This window comes from Peromyscus eremicus, chromosome 15 (assembly GCF_949786415.1).
Source record: "Peromyscus eremicus chromosome 15, PerEre_H2_v1, whole genome shotgun sequence".
NCBI classification, from domain to species: Eukaryota; Metazoa; Chordata; class Mammalia; order Rodentia; family Cricetidae; genus Peromyscus; species Peromyscus eremicus.
Genome location: NC_081431.1, coordinates 17,387,949 through 17,401,935, shown reverse-complemented (window position 1 = coordinate 17,401,935; position 13,987 = coordinate 17,387,949). Strand labels below are relative to the sequence as shown.

Genomic DNA, 13,987 nt, shown 5'->3' with positions numbered 1-13,987 from the left:
CATACAAGCAGCAATTAATTTGAATACCTATTAGAATCACTGGAACACATTTAGTTGGGCCCCTTTTACTCTTCACACAGCACAGTCACATGGACAGACTAAGAAAAAGGAGATGAAATTTAAATCAACACATTGTTTTTATTACTAAGCTGCAAGAAAACGAAGTATGCTGGAACCTTTGATTCTTGTTACTTGTCCATGATTCATTCTCCCATCAACTAGCTAGCTACTTAGCTGTTTATGTAAGTATGCTTCTAATACTTGAATTCACACCAAATTTTGGTCTATGGCTTCAATTTTTGGTCAGTACCAACTTTTAGGTGTCCAAGTGTAGGATGTTTTTTAAGTGGGTAAACTCTTTTCTGTAGTCTTACCCAATGGGACAATCAAAGGAAAGCAAGCCAACAATTCAAAGTTCAGCTGTTAGCTCGCTCAAACCTAAATCCCAGACTAACTTACAGAGGTTGAATATGGCATTATGCCACTGCCACACAAGGTCCAAAGAAATGCCTGGAACCTTTCTAGAGGACAGTTTTCCAGAATACACAGTACCCTAAAATGTCATTTGTGACACTGAATACAGTATGCAGGCCCAGCTGTTCAAAAGGAAACTCTCCATCCCACTTCTCTTGTTATGCTACAAGTATACACTAAAATTTGGCATACAGAACTTTCCCAAGCTATTAGGCAGATAGGTGACTACAAACCAATGTCCTGGTAACAGATTACTGGCCTAACATTTATCTTCCACACCCATTAGCCATACTGGCACTGGGCTTATAATTATAAACTACGATGTTTAATTTTCTTAAGTAATTAATCTTGGGGAAAGATGATCCCTGGTTTTAACCACTATTAACTACTATTCTACACCAAAACTCAAAAGGTGCATACTCCTATCAAATCAGTACTATACAGAGATCACTCCCAAGGGCTTTGGAACAAAAGGTTAGTGACAAGGATTAAGGAGACAAAGGCCACTCCAACATGAGTTAGCCAAAGTTCTTTGAATACTTGTCTCTTACAAGCATGTACCCATACTAAAAAAGGGAGGGAAAAAACAAACAACAACAACAAAAAACCTAGGTACTAAAAACTCAGTACTAACTGGCTAGGCTTTTCCATCTTTAATAGTAATTAGCAGAGGTAAGAGTTGTGTCTACCCCTTTGCTCAAATGCAAACTACAAATCATGCAAGGAAAAGGCTTCCTAGGGAGAGTCTCTGAGTGTTTTAGACAAGCCACAAAGCTATTATTCCATCATCTGTGGCTTATAATAAGTCCTTTCAAGCAACCTTGGCCTAGCTATACCCTCAATGGATAGGTATCACTAACCACATAGGGTCTTTAACAATCTTGGCTTAGCTACTATTACAACAAAAAAGTTACAACTTAGCAGTTTCCAAACATTACTTCCAATGCCAAGGTACCCTTAAATATTCTAATATATAAAAAAAATTGACTCAAACCATCTTATGAATTTTACTAAAAACACTTCAGGTAAATTATTTTTGTTCATATCTTTCTAGGGAAAACAACTGAATGAATACTGGAATGTAATCTGCCACAAATTCTGTTTACTTTAATAAAAATATATATATTACATTTATGTAAAAAGGGTATTAGGAGTTTTAAGCTTATTGTATTTTTTTCAAAAAAAATTATATTCACGTTGATGTACATACAACTAGGCCTTTACAACCAACTATATACTACCTAAAAATCTATTCAAGTATTTTTGTGCATTGTAGTCTATTAGGCTCATAATTACATTAATGAGCAAGCTAAAAAAAAAAAAGTCATCAATTCCCATTAACAGGAAATCTTAAATACAAAACACAACCTAAGCACAAATGTTAAAAATACCAAGTTTCCTAGAATAAATCTAAAAATTGCTTTTAGGCTAAATAAGCCTTCTTAGTCACAGCCAAGGCCCTCAATATGTACTGTGTTCCTATCAGAAACTTCTGAGACCATACCAAGTTTATTCTAATTTCCTTGCCAGTAATATACACTATTTTCCTAAATACCAGTGTTGACCAACTCCATTGCCTTTAAGTATTGTTAAGCAAGTGCTCTACACCACTGATCTACAACTGTAGCCATGTCCCCTTCCCCTCTCCCCCACTTTTGCTCAGCAGGCATTGGATTTCATTAACTGTTTCTACAAAAGTACTTTTTACTGAAGGGAAAGGAGTACCTTTAAAGGGCTCTCACTATGAAATATATAGCCCAGGCTTGTGGTAAATTTCCTGCTCCTCTGTAGATTCATAACAAGTCTGTGCTGCTATGCCCAGCTTGATTGAAAGTATGTCTTGAACCAAAAACAATCTCCTGGTTTTTTCTAGTCAATATTTGTTTCAAAACCAATGTTTCAATTTTGTTTACAACTGGGCATACTTTAAGTCAATTCTTTCCTTCAGGTCTGATTTTGTATGCATTCACTCTTACTAAATTACTTAAGAGAATTTATAAGCATAGATCTAATTCTTAGTGTAGAGACTACTCCCACAAAGCATTTTATTTTTCCCCTGTCCAATACTGTTAGTTGACCCTTGTTTCTCCTGTTGAGTCTCTAGTAACAGGTCTATACAAGGTTTTTGAAAGGCACAAATTAAAATATTAGGATCAACACTGATTGATCTAAATTTAAGTTTTTTGAATTGTACCTCAGGTTAGGAATATAGTCCTAATAATGTATGTATATATATATATATATATACACACACAGCAGTTACTCATACTAATGATTGCTAGCAGTAAGTTTACTGCTAGATACCTAGATGCCAAGATACCTTTTAGTGTTAATTATTTCTATGGCAACTTGTTTCATCTAAAACTAGCTGTAGCAATTTCCAGTAGTACAGTATAATAAACTCGTATTTTAAAAACATCTGATTCAAAATACCTAAACAAAATCCTAAAGCAACCAGTAATATAGGAAACCTGAACTTACCAGAAGCAGGCTAAAAAACACTGGCACGCTAGACTAAAATCTAGTTTTAGTTCTACAGTTTGACTCCTGATTCCTCACTTCACATAGTGAGGCTCCTTTAGAAGGTTTAAGTGTTCTGTGCAAACCCAATAAAATTACAATTTGGGGATCTAATGTTATCAACATATAGCTAGTTAAGTTAGCAGTATTGTGTAGTAGTGAAATCAATGACTAGCGGCTTGCATGATGGCTTCTAAAAGCATCTGTTCCCAAAGTTTCATGTATCATATGTATATAATCAGGAGAGGACAGCCATTCGCATTTTGTAAACATGATCAACTGAGCATTAACTTCTCCCATCCAGTACCTTTGCCCCTCATAAATGTTAAAAGCCGTCTTGGGGGGGAGGGGAAGGGAAGAATTCAGCTTTATAGTATAAATCATCAGTATACATTTAAGTTTTTAAAACCTAAATGTTCCAAAGTACAGAGTAAAAGAATAAGCTGTCCAGAAAGCACACACTTAACTTCTCCTCTTGGGAGTTGTAGTATAAAGGGATTTTGAACCTTGATGGCGAGAATCCCAAACAAGAGTAAAATGAATTCTTTTTATTGCAAACAAACGTCTAAATTAATTTCTCCACCCACTTTCTTTAGAAAGAAAAAGAAATCAGCAGGCTAAGGAGATACCCATTCAAGAACTGACATGATTAAAAGGTATAAATGGGTGACTCACAATTTCATTAGCTTACAAAGATGGTGGAGTTAACTACTACAAGCACACTAGTTATACAGTATTTGTGGGAGAAGGGCATACAGACATAGCTAACTTCATATAGATCCCATTAGACAACTGGATTTACAACAAGTTTTTTTTAATAAGAAATGGGCAAAGCCAGCTTTCTTTTCAGAATCAAAATGCAGAACAAATGGAAAATTTTATGGTATTTAACCTTCACAAGTTTGAGCCTCCACATATAATGCAACCAAGTTTACATTTTTAACAGCCCTTCTACATACACTCCATCTTCTCAATCTTGGTTCCAAATTTTATCTTCATTCCCAATTTTTCCAATTCCATTGTTAAACAGAAAAAAAGAATAGCCTTCCCGGTTTGTCAGAAATTTCCCTTCCACTATTACCCACCAGTTTACAGAGAGGATGGAGTGTAATATGAGCAGTACAGAATCTTATGCAATTCATGAGGACCTTAGTCCTTCCATGAATCTGGTTGCTAACATTGCTATTTTATTGTGACAATGACTCCCGACTGTTATTCTCTGTGAGAAATGGGGGAGTAAATGCTTAATAAAAGACACCAGGTACAAAGCAACATTTTACTTTTGTTGTGATAAAAAAAAAAGTCACATTTTACAGATAAAATGTAGAACCCTGAAATACTGACACATTCTCTTATCGTGCACAATGCTGAGGTTCTCTTACGATTCACTTTAAAACTGCAATTAAAAATGTACAAAAAAGAAAAGAAAAAAAATCAACCCACAAAGCTTCTAAAAAAGGAACCCGCAGGCACTTCCTCTTGTGGAATGTTTAAAAAGTTAGCCTACTAAAGAAAACAGTCGACTTCTTGTGAAGGTTTTGGAGAAATATGTATCAGTTCGTTTTATTTGGGTATTCAATAATATCCTTGGTGATAATGCTGACTCCATGGCTTCTGACCCCAGAATTGCTGTAAGAGAAAATTTTGTTTTTAAAGAAAAAAACATCAATAAGCCACTCAAATTGTTTTTAGGAAATGACAATGATCTAATTCAGAGTAATTGCTGGAAACAAATTTATACTTGTCACACTTAATTTCTATCAGACCAGAGACTTAGTTTTAATTTACCAATTATCCATATTATTTACCAATACACATTACAAAAAGAAACACAAGACTTGGGTTAGTTTATGTAATTAAAACTATTAAAAAGAACCATGTAATAAAACATATGTAGTAAATATTACTTTATCTAAAAACTGTTAAACTCCAGCCTATCCATGGTTACAATTTATAACACAGTAATAGACAACTTGTTCTACTTAATATATGGAACACTTCAATCCCTATTAAGAACTTCCATCTGAATCTTGTAAACATAAAGCACTATAATTTATGTAATCACTTAAGAAATTACTTACACCCTGCTGCCACTGGTTGTAGCCCTGAGATTGATTCTTGTAGCCACGATTGTTTCCTCGTCCTCTGAAGTTCTAAGAAAAGGAAAGAAATCTGTAAATAAAGAGCTCTGAAGCAAAGGTGGACACTTTTAAGAGGCATGCAGAAACCCTTTACACCCCATTGCTCACTGATTGCTACTGTTAGTACATCTAAAAAGCAAAGATCAATAAACTAAATTGTCTCACAACTATGTCAATGACACCTACAACTTTCTAGGACAAATTATAGATGTCAGCATCTTTTGGAGTCATTACCTGGTTATAGTTCCCTCTGTTGGGCATTCCACCTCTGTTGTAATTCCCTCTGTTTGAGTAACCACCTCGGCCAGGAAAAACAGGGCCACGGGGGTATGGATAGCCAATTCCCCCACTTCCACCACCGCCACCTCTCTGTGGCATATTGCCTCTCCTATTATATCCACCACGATTCCCAGGAGCTAAATGGAAGCAGAATTTAGTTTAGTTCTGCCATACAGAGAGTTCATACAGTAAAGTTATAACATTAGTGAAAAACAACTAATGCCACTTTATCTACTTGTATACCTAGCATGAGTTTAAAATTATATACTAGTTGTACATGGTAGCATAGAATTATCTGAGAAATTAACTTCCTACTTAGCTATTTCACCACAATCCTAACTCTAAGATCCTCAGCTCGTTTTTAAATTTCAATTAAGCAGAACACTAAAATTAAACTTGCCTCCACCTCTGAAATTGCCCCCTCGCATATTAAATCCTCCACGTCCTCTGTGGCCACCACCTCTGTTGAACTGGTTCTTGCCACTCTTATTTTTATTGCTCTTCTTTGAGCCAGTGTTTTGCTTCTTCTCTGGTGGGAGTGCCTTTTTGCTCTCTTCCTTATATTGCTCCAAGAGCTTTTGGGCTTCTTCCTTCTGAAGTTCAACATAGGTTATTTCATCAAAGCATTCAGCCACCTCTGGCAGGGTGAAGTTTCCTACAGGGAATAAAGTCAGATTAAACTTATAGAACTATTATCTCTGAATATCTGTAATTCTGTCAACCAATTACAAATGTGAAACATTTCTATTACCAAGATTAGTATCATCTCTAACAGTACTGATGGTTAAGAAACTAACACACACACACAAAGGGAAAAAAAAAATCCATGCCTTTCATTTTAAGGACAGCATGTTCTGGTAGGTCTTTCCCCTCTACTTCCGCTTTCTTCTGTGTCCTCTGCTTATAGTCTTCATCTTTTGGGCAAACTACAACAGCTTTTCGCTGGAAGCCTGCAAACAGGCACATTTTCCTCCTCTGGGCAGCAGCAGACACATTTGTCTTAAGGGGAAAAGTGAACAGTTAAAGACATTAACCTTACACCATATCAATTAGCCTTTTAAAAAAAAAACTTCAAAACTACTGCTTACCTGATCGAGAATAAAATTTCGCTTCTTGCGGGCAGCAATCTCAATAAACTTCCCCAGACACTGTGGGGCTCTCTGCAACAGCGTGTTCAATTTTCCAGTATCTGCCATTTGCTTCTTAAAACCTGCCACCTACAAAAATGTTTTAATTTGTATACTTCAAGTTACACATTTAGTAAAAGCTTTAAACTACATACAGGACACCAGGTACCATTTTACAAGTAATTCAATTGCATCCTTTCATCATTGCTACAATAAAGGGGGGGGGGGCTTTTCTCTTCAAATTGTTAAGAATTAATTTATGGCAGAGCAGTCACTGGAAGATAGTTTCTTACAGATAAAATTACTTAATATTCTATTTTGTTTTAGCAAAAATTCTACCCACAGATATTAATAATGAATGGAAACACAAGCCATGGTTAACCTCAGTTACTTTCTGAGCCCATTTATTTGTTATAGTGCTAAGATTAATGCCAGTAGAGTGTGTACTAGTCAAGTAAGTACCTTCCCTCAGAATTATCCCCACTCTCTTCTAGACACTTTAAATTTCAATTTTACTTACCATCATTTTGTCCATAATGGTATTTGTACCAAGAATGTTGTATTTCCCAGGATTTTCAGCTGCGTGCTTAGTAACCCAGGTAGTTTTCCCAGCTCCTGGCAAGCCAATCATCATTACAACCTACAGAGGGGGAGGGGCAAACAGATGATACTTTCACTCAATCATTCATCTAAGCATTAACAGTATTATAATCCACCCAGCCTTGCTCACTATTCTCAAACCATCAGCAGATACCACATTAAAAATAACTTACTTCACAATCCTTCTTCTCTTCAGGTCCCTTTGGTCCTCTAACTCGGTCCTCTAAGGGGACATTTTGGATAAAGGTACAGTCTTCAGGTATTGGAAAGTATGGCTTTTCCTTCTGACCAAAATTAAATTCAACTGCACAGTTATGGCAGAGAACATGTGGGAACAGTGGCCGGTCAGCAAGAACTTCCTTACTGATCTTGAAGGCAACACCAAGATCTTGTCCATTCTTCGCATAGGAGAGTTCAACTTCATCAGTTTCAAAGTTCTGTTGAACAGAATTTTAAACAGCTTGTAACTGATTTCAGAGCCTTCTAAACTTGTCAAGATATACAGATGTACATTCACGCTGCAGTTAATATAACATGTTTCAGGCCTTAGAGGATGTTTTTCAGGCCATTCTTATTTTTCTGTCAAAATGTGTTAGTGATCCTTGAAATGTCTTTTTCCTCAATTCAAGTGCTTTTGTTTAGCCAGCGTTCCATGTATTCCTGTCACTATACCTAGAGCTGGAGGCTGTTCCTTATCCACTCCCACCCTAAACTCAAGTTAGATGCCTCCTGCTGTGCTAAGATTTTTTTTTTCACATGGCTGCAAGATATCCAAACTCATGCTCACACAGCAGAACCTTACCCACTGAGCCTCCTTTCCCAAGCCCCTCCTGTCTTTAACCCAGAACTAATTTAATCACACTGATAAGAATTTAATTTATAAACACAGCTACTGACATTTACAGAGAACTTACAGCAATACATGTAATCACATCATTTTCATCAAACTTCTCTCCATAATCTTCTGTCTCACAGTTGCATGTTTTTATTCCTTTCAGAGAATACCCGTAAGAAAACTCTTCTTCACCTAAAAAGAAAAACAAAAACTTAAAATTAGGGTCTAAACAGCCTGAAGACTCATCTCACCTATTTAAAATGTATGCTAAAGCCGGGCGGTGGTGGCGCACGCCTTTAATCCCAGCACTCGGGAGGCAGAGCCAGGCGGATCTCTGTGAGTTCCAGGCCAGCCTGGGCTACCAAGTGAGTTCCAGGAAAGGCACAAAGCTACACAGAGAAACCCTGTCGCGAAAAAACCAAAAAGTATGCCAAAAGAATCATTAGTGAGCAGACAAACTAACAATCTGACAGATCTGCCTCTATACCAAATGATTTACAGTCTGGTAGGATATATATTAAATTGACAGTTTACATGTCAAAAGTAGTCTATTTTAACCATCTTTAAAATTACAGAAGAACAAAGAAAAAGGAAAACTATCCTTGCCTGTACTTTCTAGCTCTAAAATAGTAACACCGAATGGGTAAAAATCAAAGCTTACAACACTTTCTAGGTCTCATTTAATACTGTAACCAGATCCTAAACATTTATGCTTCCACGGCACTGAAATGTAAACTTACCAAGCAACATTCCACTTGTAGTTAGTGACCAGCCAATCCGAACTTCATGTATGTCAATATCTTTTGTATATAAATGCCTTACTGGGATCTTCTCTGTTACCTAAAAATGAAATAACATGATTAAGCTGTAAAACAAGACAATCCCTTGAACTTATTTCATTTGGGCTATGGGTCACCTTCTTCCACACTATTAATACAAAGAGAAAGCATCCAATCTTTAGCTAATCACATTCCTTCCCCCATTCAGAACTAAGTTGATACATGGCACTAACAAAGGTCTGAATTTATGTAGATTTAAAGGAATACCCCAACAACGTAAGTTACTGCTTTATATTCTGATATCAAAGATGTTTTCTATTAAATTTTTTTGATAGAAAACATTTCTTCTCCTGAGACCCTGAGAAGACTTAAGAGGTCCCTTTGACCTGTACAACCAATCAATACAAAGTTCCTGAGAAGTCACAAAATTCCATTTACCTTCATCTCAAAACAGACTTTGCCCTTTGACACACCATAAGATGCTCTTCCTCCAGCCCAAAGAAAAGCAAAACTCTCCATAGTAAGGGAAGAAGCACTGAGGCGGTCTCTTGATATTTTAAAATGCAGATCACAGTTATCTGAAATTATATCAAATGCCAAATTATTTTTTGACATCCAATGTATTTCAGCTATGTAGACAAAATTTAGATGTTTCTCATTTATTACTGCTGAAAATTGTTTTTATCATGCTTTTGTTCCTACTCTCATTTTGAGCCCCACTCCCACCAAGGCAGTCTTAATCATGTACTAAAAAGTCAACTGCCAATTAATACCGAAGTTTGAAGTGCTTTAAGTATGTAAAATGATTGAGACAATGCGACATCAATACATACCTGCTCTGCTCTTTACCTTGATTTAGAGGCAAGCAGTAGAGGACAGCAGTGAAGCATGCCAGAACCAGGTAGAATTTACCAGTGACAATAAAAACGGAAGGGAAGCCACCACCAAGTATTTTAGGAGAGCTGCTGATCCTGTGCTTTGTAGACTAACACCAGGGTCCAGAACCTTAACTCATTTCTGAAAAGTTGGAAGCCAGCTCAACCCACAAACCTGGGGTCTAAACAGTTAATGTGTAGCCTTTTAGGTCTGCTTTACCCAACCTGGTAAAGTATCACAACTAGGAATTAACTGCTGCTTGGATTATACAAATCCAGTCTTTAGCCTGGCTGTCTCTGGGTCACTAGAGCTCATTATGCACAGCTTCTCAGAATTCTCACTCGACAACTAATGTTAAATTAGAAAGCTGTTGGTTTTTATTGAATTCATCTAGTTTGAAATTCTCAAGCTTTGTTCATAAAATTCCTGGCTGACTGGATCTAGAAACTCTACTTCCTAAGTAGCAATGTTAACCACTCATTCCATCATGGCTAAATCACCTTGTGAATTCCAAAGTTTTTTACATTTCAGTAAACCACAAAACTTCCAAACCAGCTGTTTTCTCCTCTCTCTTTCAAGACTTAACTGACTGTAAAAGGTATGCAGTCAGAAACCAGCCAAGTTTAACATTTAATTAACTCTCAGGACTCTGAACACAATTTATATAAGGAAACATGAGAATCAAGTTTTTAACCCCTTCCACCCTGTGGAACCTTTAACTCTTTATTTAATGACCTATTTTTTTAACTCTGCTCACACTTAATGTTCCACATCCTTATCAAATACTAAACTAATAACGAACCTCCTCAAAGAATCAAAATACAAATCTGACAGCTAAAGCCCATTACATGGTTTGCAATACTTCCTCATACTCAATTGCAATCCAACTGGGTAAAGGAGCATGTTTACAGCGCTGCCATTGATACCATCGCTGCTGAAGAAAGCTAGTGGCTCACATAGCCCACTGCTGCTGCCCCAGGTCTTTGGAAGAAATCAACTTAGGTTAAAGCAGCAGCTACTGAACTGGAATTGAGAACAAAAGAGCAGTTATTGAAAAGGTAATATTACAATCCTTAGAATAGGGAATATACTTGTGTGCTAATGGGAAAATCATTAGTAATTATTCAACTAGCCCAAATAGCTCACTTAAAAGTTCCACAAAAAATTATCATATTACCTATCTAAGGACAAGTTACAGGCAGGTTTTTAAAAAACAAGTTTCTGAAAGCTGAACAAAAATCGGTATTAGTTTTACATCCCTACGTTTTGAGAACTTCCAAGTCATAAAAATGTTACCCATTAGTAAAACTTGTAAAAAATACCAATACAACCTAAGTGGTGCTAAGTATTAAACGACTGTAACCTGAACATGAGCTATTATTACCTTCCTGTTTTAAAACAAATCTCTAACGGGTTTTCTCTAAAGAACACACTTTTCCTAACACTTAAAACCAAAATAACACTGCACTTAAAAATGTAAAAAAAAAGAGCGGGAAAGTCCTCTTCACTTACAAGTATCAAGACAAACCACTGTGTCATCGAAGTGTTCGTCTTCTTCTTCAACAGGTGGCTGAGGAGACTTGGCTCTGAAAGACAGAATTGTCTCCTGATACAGCTTTTCCCACCATGCATAAAGAATGGGTGACAAACGAAAACTAGGTTAGGATCCTCTACCTGCTGTACTTGTTTTCTTCAATGTACTCAAAATATCCCCGACCATGATCTTCACGAGGTCTTTTAACACCTCTCTTTTTATCTCCTCCTTTCTGTTCTGTTTTGCCGTCTCCTATAACGACACACAACACCGCCTTAAGACATCAGGCCGCAGACTAAATAATGGAGAAAAGCACCCCTTTCTGTTTGGAGCCTCAAGAGCTATTACTGCTTCTCTCCCAGACTGGTTCGGTGACTTTTGAACCCACGAAATGAATGGGAATTTTTAAAAACATATATAAATATATTCATCGGTCTGGAATTGGACTGGAGACAGTGACGCAGTCGAAAGACGCTAATTTTGCCAGCCTCAGGTGCCGGAGAGCGTTTAAAGAATAAGAACCGCGCGATGCGGGCCCGGGGCCCACGTGCGCCGCGCACCGCTCCAGCGGGGGGGAGGGGGAGGGGCAGCGTGGGCCCAGCTCCCCTCCCCCCCCCGAGCCCGCGTGCCCCGCCGCCGCATTGTACTGAGCTTCCGCCCCACTCCCCGCGCCGGGCGCCTCCCGCCGGAAGTGACGTCACACCGAGCCCCTGTGCTCCCTTGCACAATACCGCGGCGCTGAGCCGCCAAAGCCCGCCCGCCCGCCCGCCCCGGGACCTTCCCCCTCCCCCCCCCTTCAGACATGTGCCCGAACCGCGCGCACGCAGCGCTCCAGCGGCCGGCGCTCCCGCCTGCCCGCCCGCCCGCCCGGGCTCCTCCCCCCCCACCGCGGCAGCTGCAGCTTCCCCCCCCCCCCCGGAGCCCGACATACATAATGGAGGCGCCGCCGGCATGGCGAGCGGATCCTCTCGGCGGCCCCGGGCTTCCCCGCCCCCCCTCTCCCGCGGCGCCCGCCCCTGGGGGTGGGGAGGTGGGGGGCCCCCCGGCCGGCCTGGGGCACGGTCCCCACGCGGGCCTCCCGCCGCGCGCGCCCCCACCGCAGCCCTCACCCGCCGCCTTCCGCCTTCCTCTTCTTACCTCCCGCCTGTTGTTGGCCCTGCCTCGCCCCGGGCGGCGCCACCGTCACCGCGAAGAGCGAGGTGGGGCCGCTGCTCTTGCCCGCGGCCTCCTTGGCAGCCCCGCGCTGCTGGGCGGGCTGCTGCGCCGCCGCCGCCGCCGCCGCCGGCGGTTGGGACTGCTGCTCCCCGTGGCCGTTCTCGTCGCCCGCGCCCTCTTCCTCGTCGCCCAGCTCGTCCTCCCCCTCCTGGAAGCCCTGGTCGTCGCCGTTCTCGTCTTCCGACGCCGCCTCCTCCTCCTCCATGGCTCCCGCGTCAGCCGCCCCCTCCGCCCCGTTCTCCTCGCCCAGCTCCATCTGGTCGCCGTCCAGAGCGGCGATGCCCTCCTCCTCCTCGTCGTCTTCGGCGCCGGTCGCGGCCTCCTGCTCGAGGCCCGTTCCCGAGCGCCCGGCCGCATCGCCCCCGAGGTCGAGGCTGCCGTTCCCGGGCTCCATGGCGGGGCGGCCGCCGGCTTCGTTGTCCAGCGCGGCCTGGAGTCGATCCATGAGATCGGCCTTGAGGCCCTTGTCGGAGAGGCGCCGCTTCTTGAGCTCCTCCTTCAGCTCCGACACCTTCAGCTTCTTGACATTAACAGGCGAAGAACTCATGGTGAGGGCCCCGGTTCACCGCGGACTGCTGGCTCCCTCGGCCTGTGGCGGCGGCGGCGGCGGCGGCGGCGGCTGGTCGGCCCGGGCGGCGGCTGCGGCTGGAGATGGCTGAGTGCTGCAGAGCGGACCCGCCTGGTGTCGAACGGCGCCAATTCCTTTCACCGAGTTCGCGAGGCAAGACGCGGAGACTCGCCTGGCGCGAGCGAGCACGCAACGTCCTCTCGCAGGGGCGGCGCCGCGCACGTAATATAGGCGCCCCGCCCCCTGCCGAGGCGACGCCCGCCAGGGCGCCTGCGCGCGCAGGCCCCGCCCCGCCCCGCCCCGCCCCCACGGTGCGACCTCCGCGCTGGGCCCCGCCCGCGCAAATGGAGGCTGCAGGAAGCCGCCTTTCGGTTAAACCGACCGGCCGCGGCGGCCACCGGCCTTTCCGGGTTTTCGCTGGCCGCGCTCAAGTGGCGGCCTGCCTCTGTCGCCCGGAGGAGGCTCTTCCTCCACCCGCCTTCGGTCCTCACCTGGCATTTCCCACTCGAGGACGCCCTCCTTTCTTCCATCTTAGTTTGGCTTTTTTTTGTCTGTCCCTCCGGCTCTTGGTTTAAAAAGTCCTTCAAGTTTCCACTGCTGCTGTGTAGAGCACAAATGAGCGATTGTTATACAGAAATGGTTTGCTTTTGATTTGTTTTCCCTCCACTTAATTGCAGTTTAATTTTTACACGCCCTGCCTTTGCCAATCGGACTTTTTAAGTTCCGCAAGGGCGAGGCCAGAGCGTTTCTTTTGTCTCTTCCATATCCAGTGGTGCAAGGCCTGGGGAACTGGCTTGCTGTACTGCTCCGTGCCGCACAGCGCACAGAGTGGGCCTTGCACACTACTCAACGTGTTTACCAGTGACCCTTGAGTAACCCTTGGAATTGCATGGAAGTTTCCCCTAGACGTACTGTAAAGACAGGCCTCTTGCAGGACTTAAGTCTGTCCGGCAGCAGATCTGGTCCGCCTGTTTGGAGATCCCTTAGTTTACCATGAGAAGGACACCCAGCTAGATCATGCACTTTGATTCTCTGTTTT

General features: G+C 42.1%; 1 protein-coding gene across 1 annotated transcript; it reads right to left on the bottom strand.

Moving 5' to 3' along the window:
• Positions 1 to 3,791: 3,791 nt before the first annotated feature.
• On the bottom strand, positions 3,792 to 13,136 carry Hnrnpu (heterogeneous nuclear ribonucleoprotein U). The gene is made up of 14 exons (XM_059281223.1): positions 12,303 to 13,136; positions 11,306 to 11,417; positions 11,144 to 11,217; positions 9,194 to 9,333; positions 8,717 to 8,816; positions 8,056 to 8,168; positions 7,315 to 7,578; positions 7,062 to 7,181; positions 6,503 to 6,631; positions 6,245 to 6,413; positions 5,815 to 6,069; positions 5,370 to 5,551; positions 5,076 to 5,147; positions 3,792 to 4,623 (listed from the first exon to the last, which is right to left on the bottom strand). The coding sequence occupies exons 1-14, from the start codon at positions 12,925 to 12,927 to the stop codon at positions 4,570 to 4,572; spliced, it is 2,409 nt and encodes an 802-aa protein (XP_059137206.1). The 5' UTR covers positions 12,928 to 13,136; the 3' UTR covers positions 3,792 to 4,569.
• Positions 13,137 to 13,987: the final 851 nt, after the last annotated feature.

Coding starts and splice junctions, on each gene's coding strand:
- Hnrnpu (XM_059281223.1), bottom strand. CDS start 12,927: ATGAGTTCTTCGCCTGTTAATGTCAAGAAGCTGAAGGTGTCGGAGCTG. Junction 11,218..11,305: donor GAAGAAAACAAGTACAGCAG/GTAGAGGATCCT, acceptor TCTGTCTTTCAG/AGCCAAGTCTCCTCAGCCAC. Junction 7,579..8,055: donor ATGTGATTACATGTATTGCT/GTAAGTTCTCTG, acceptor TCTGTTCAACAG/AACTTTGAAACTGATGAAGT.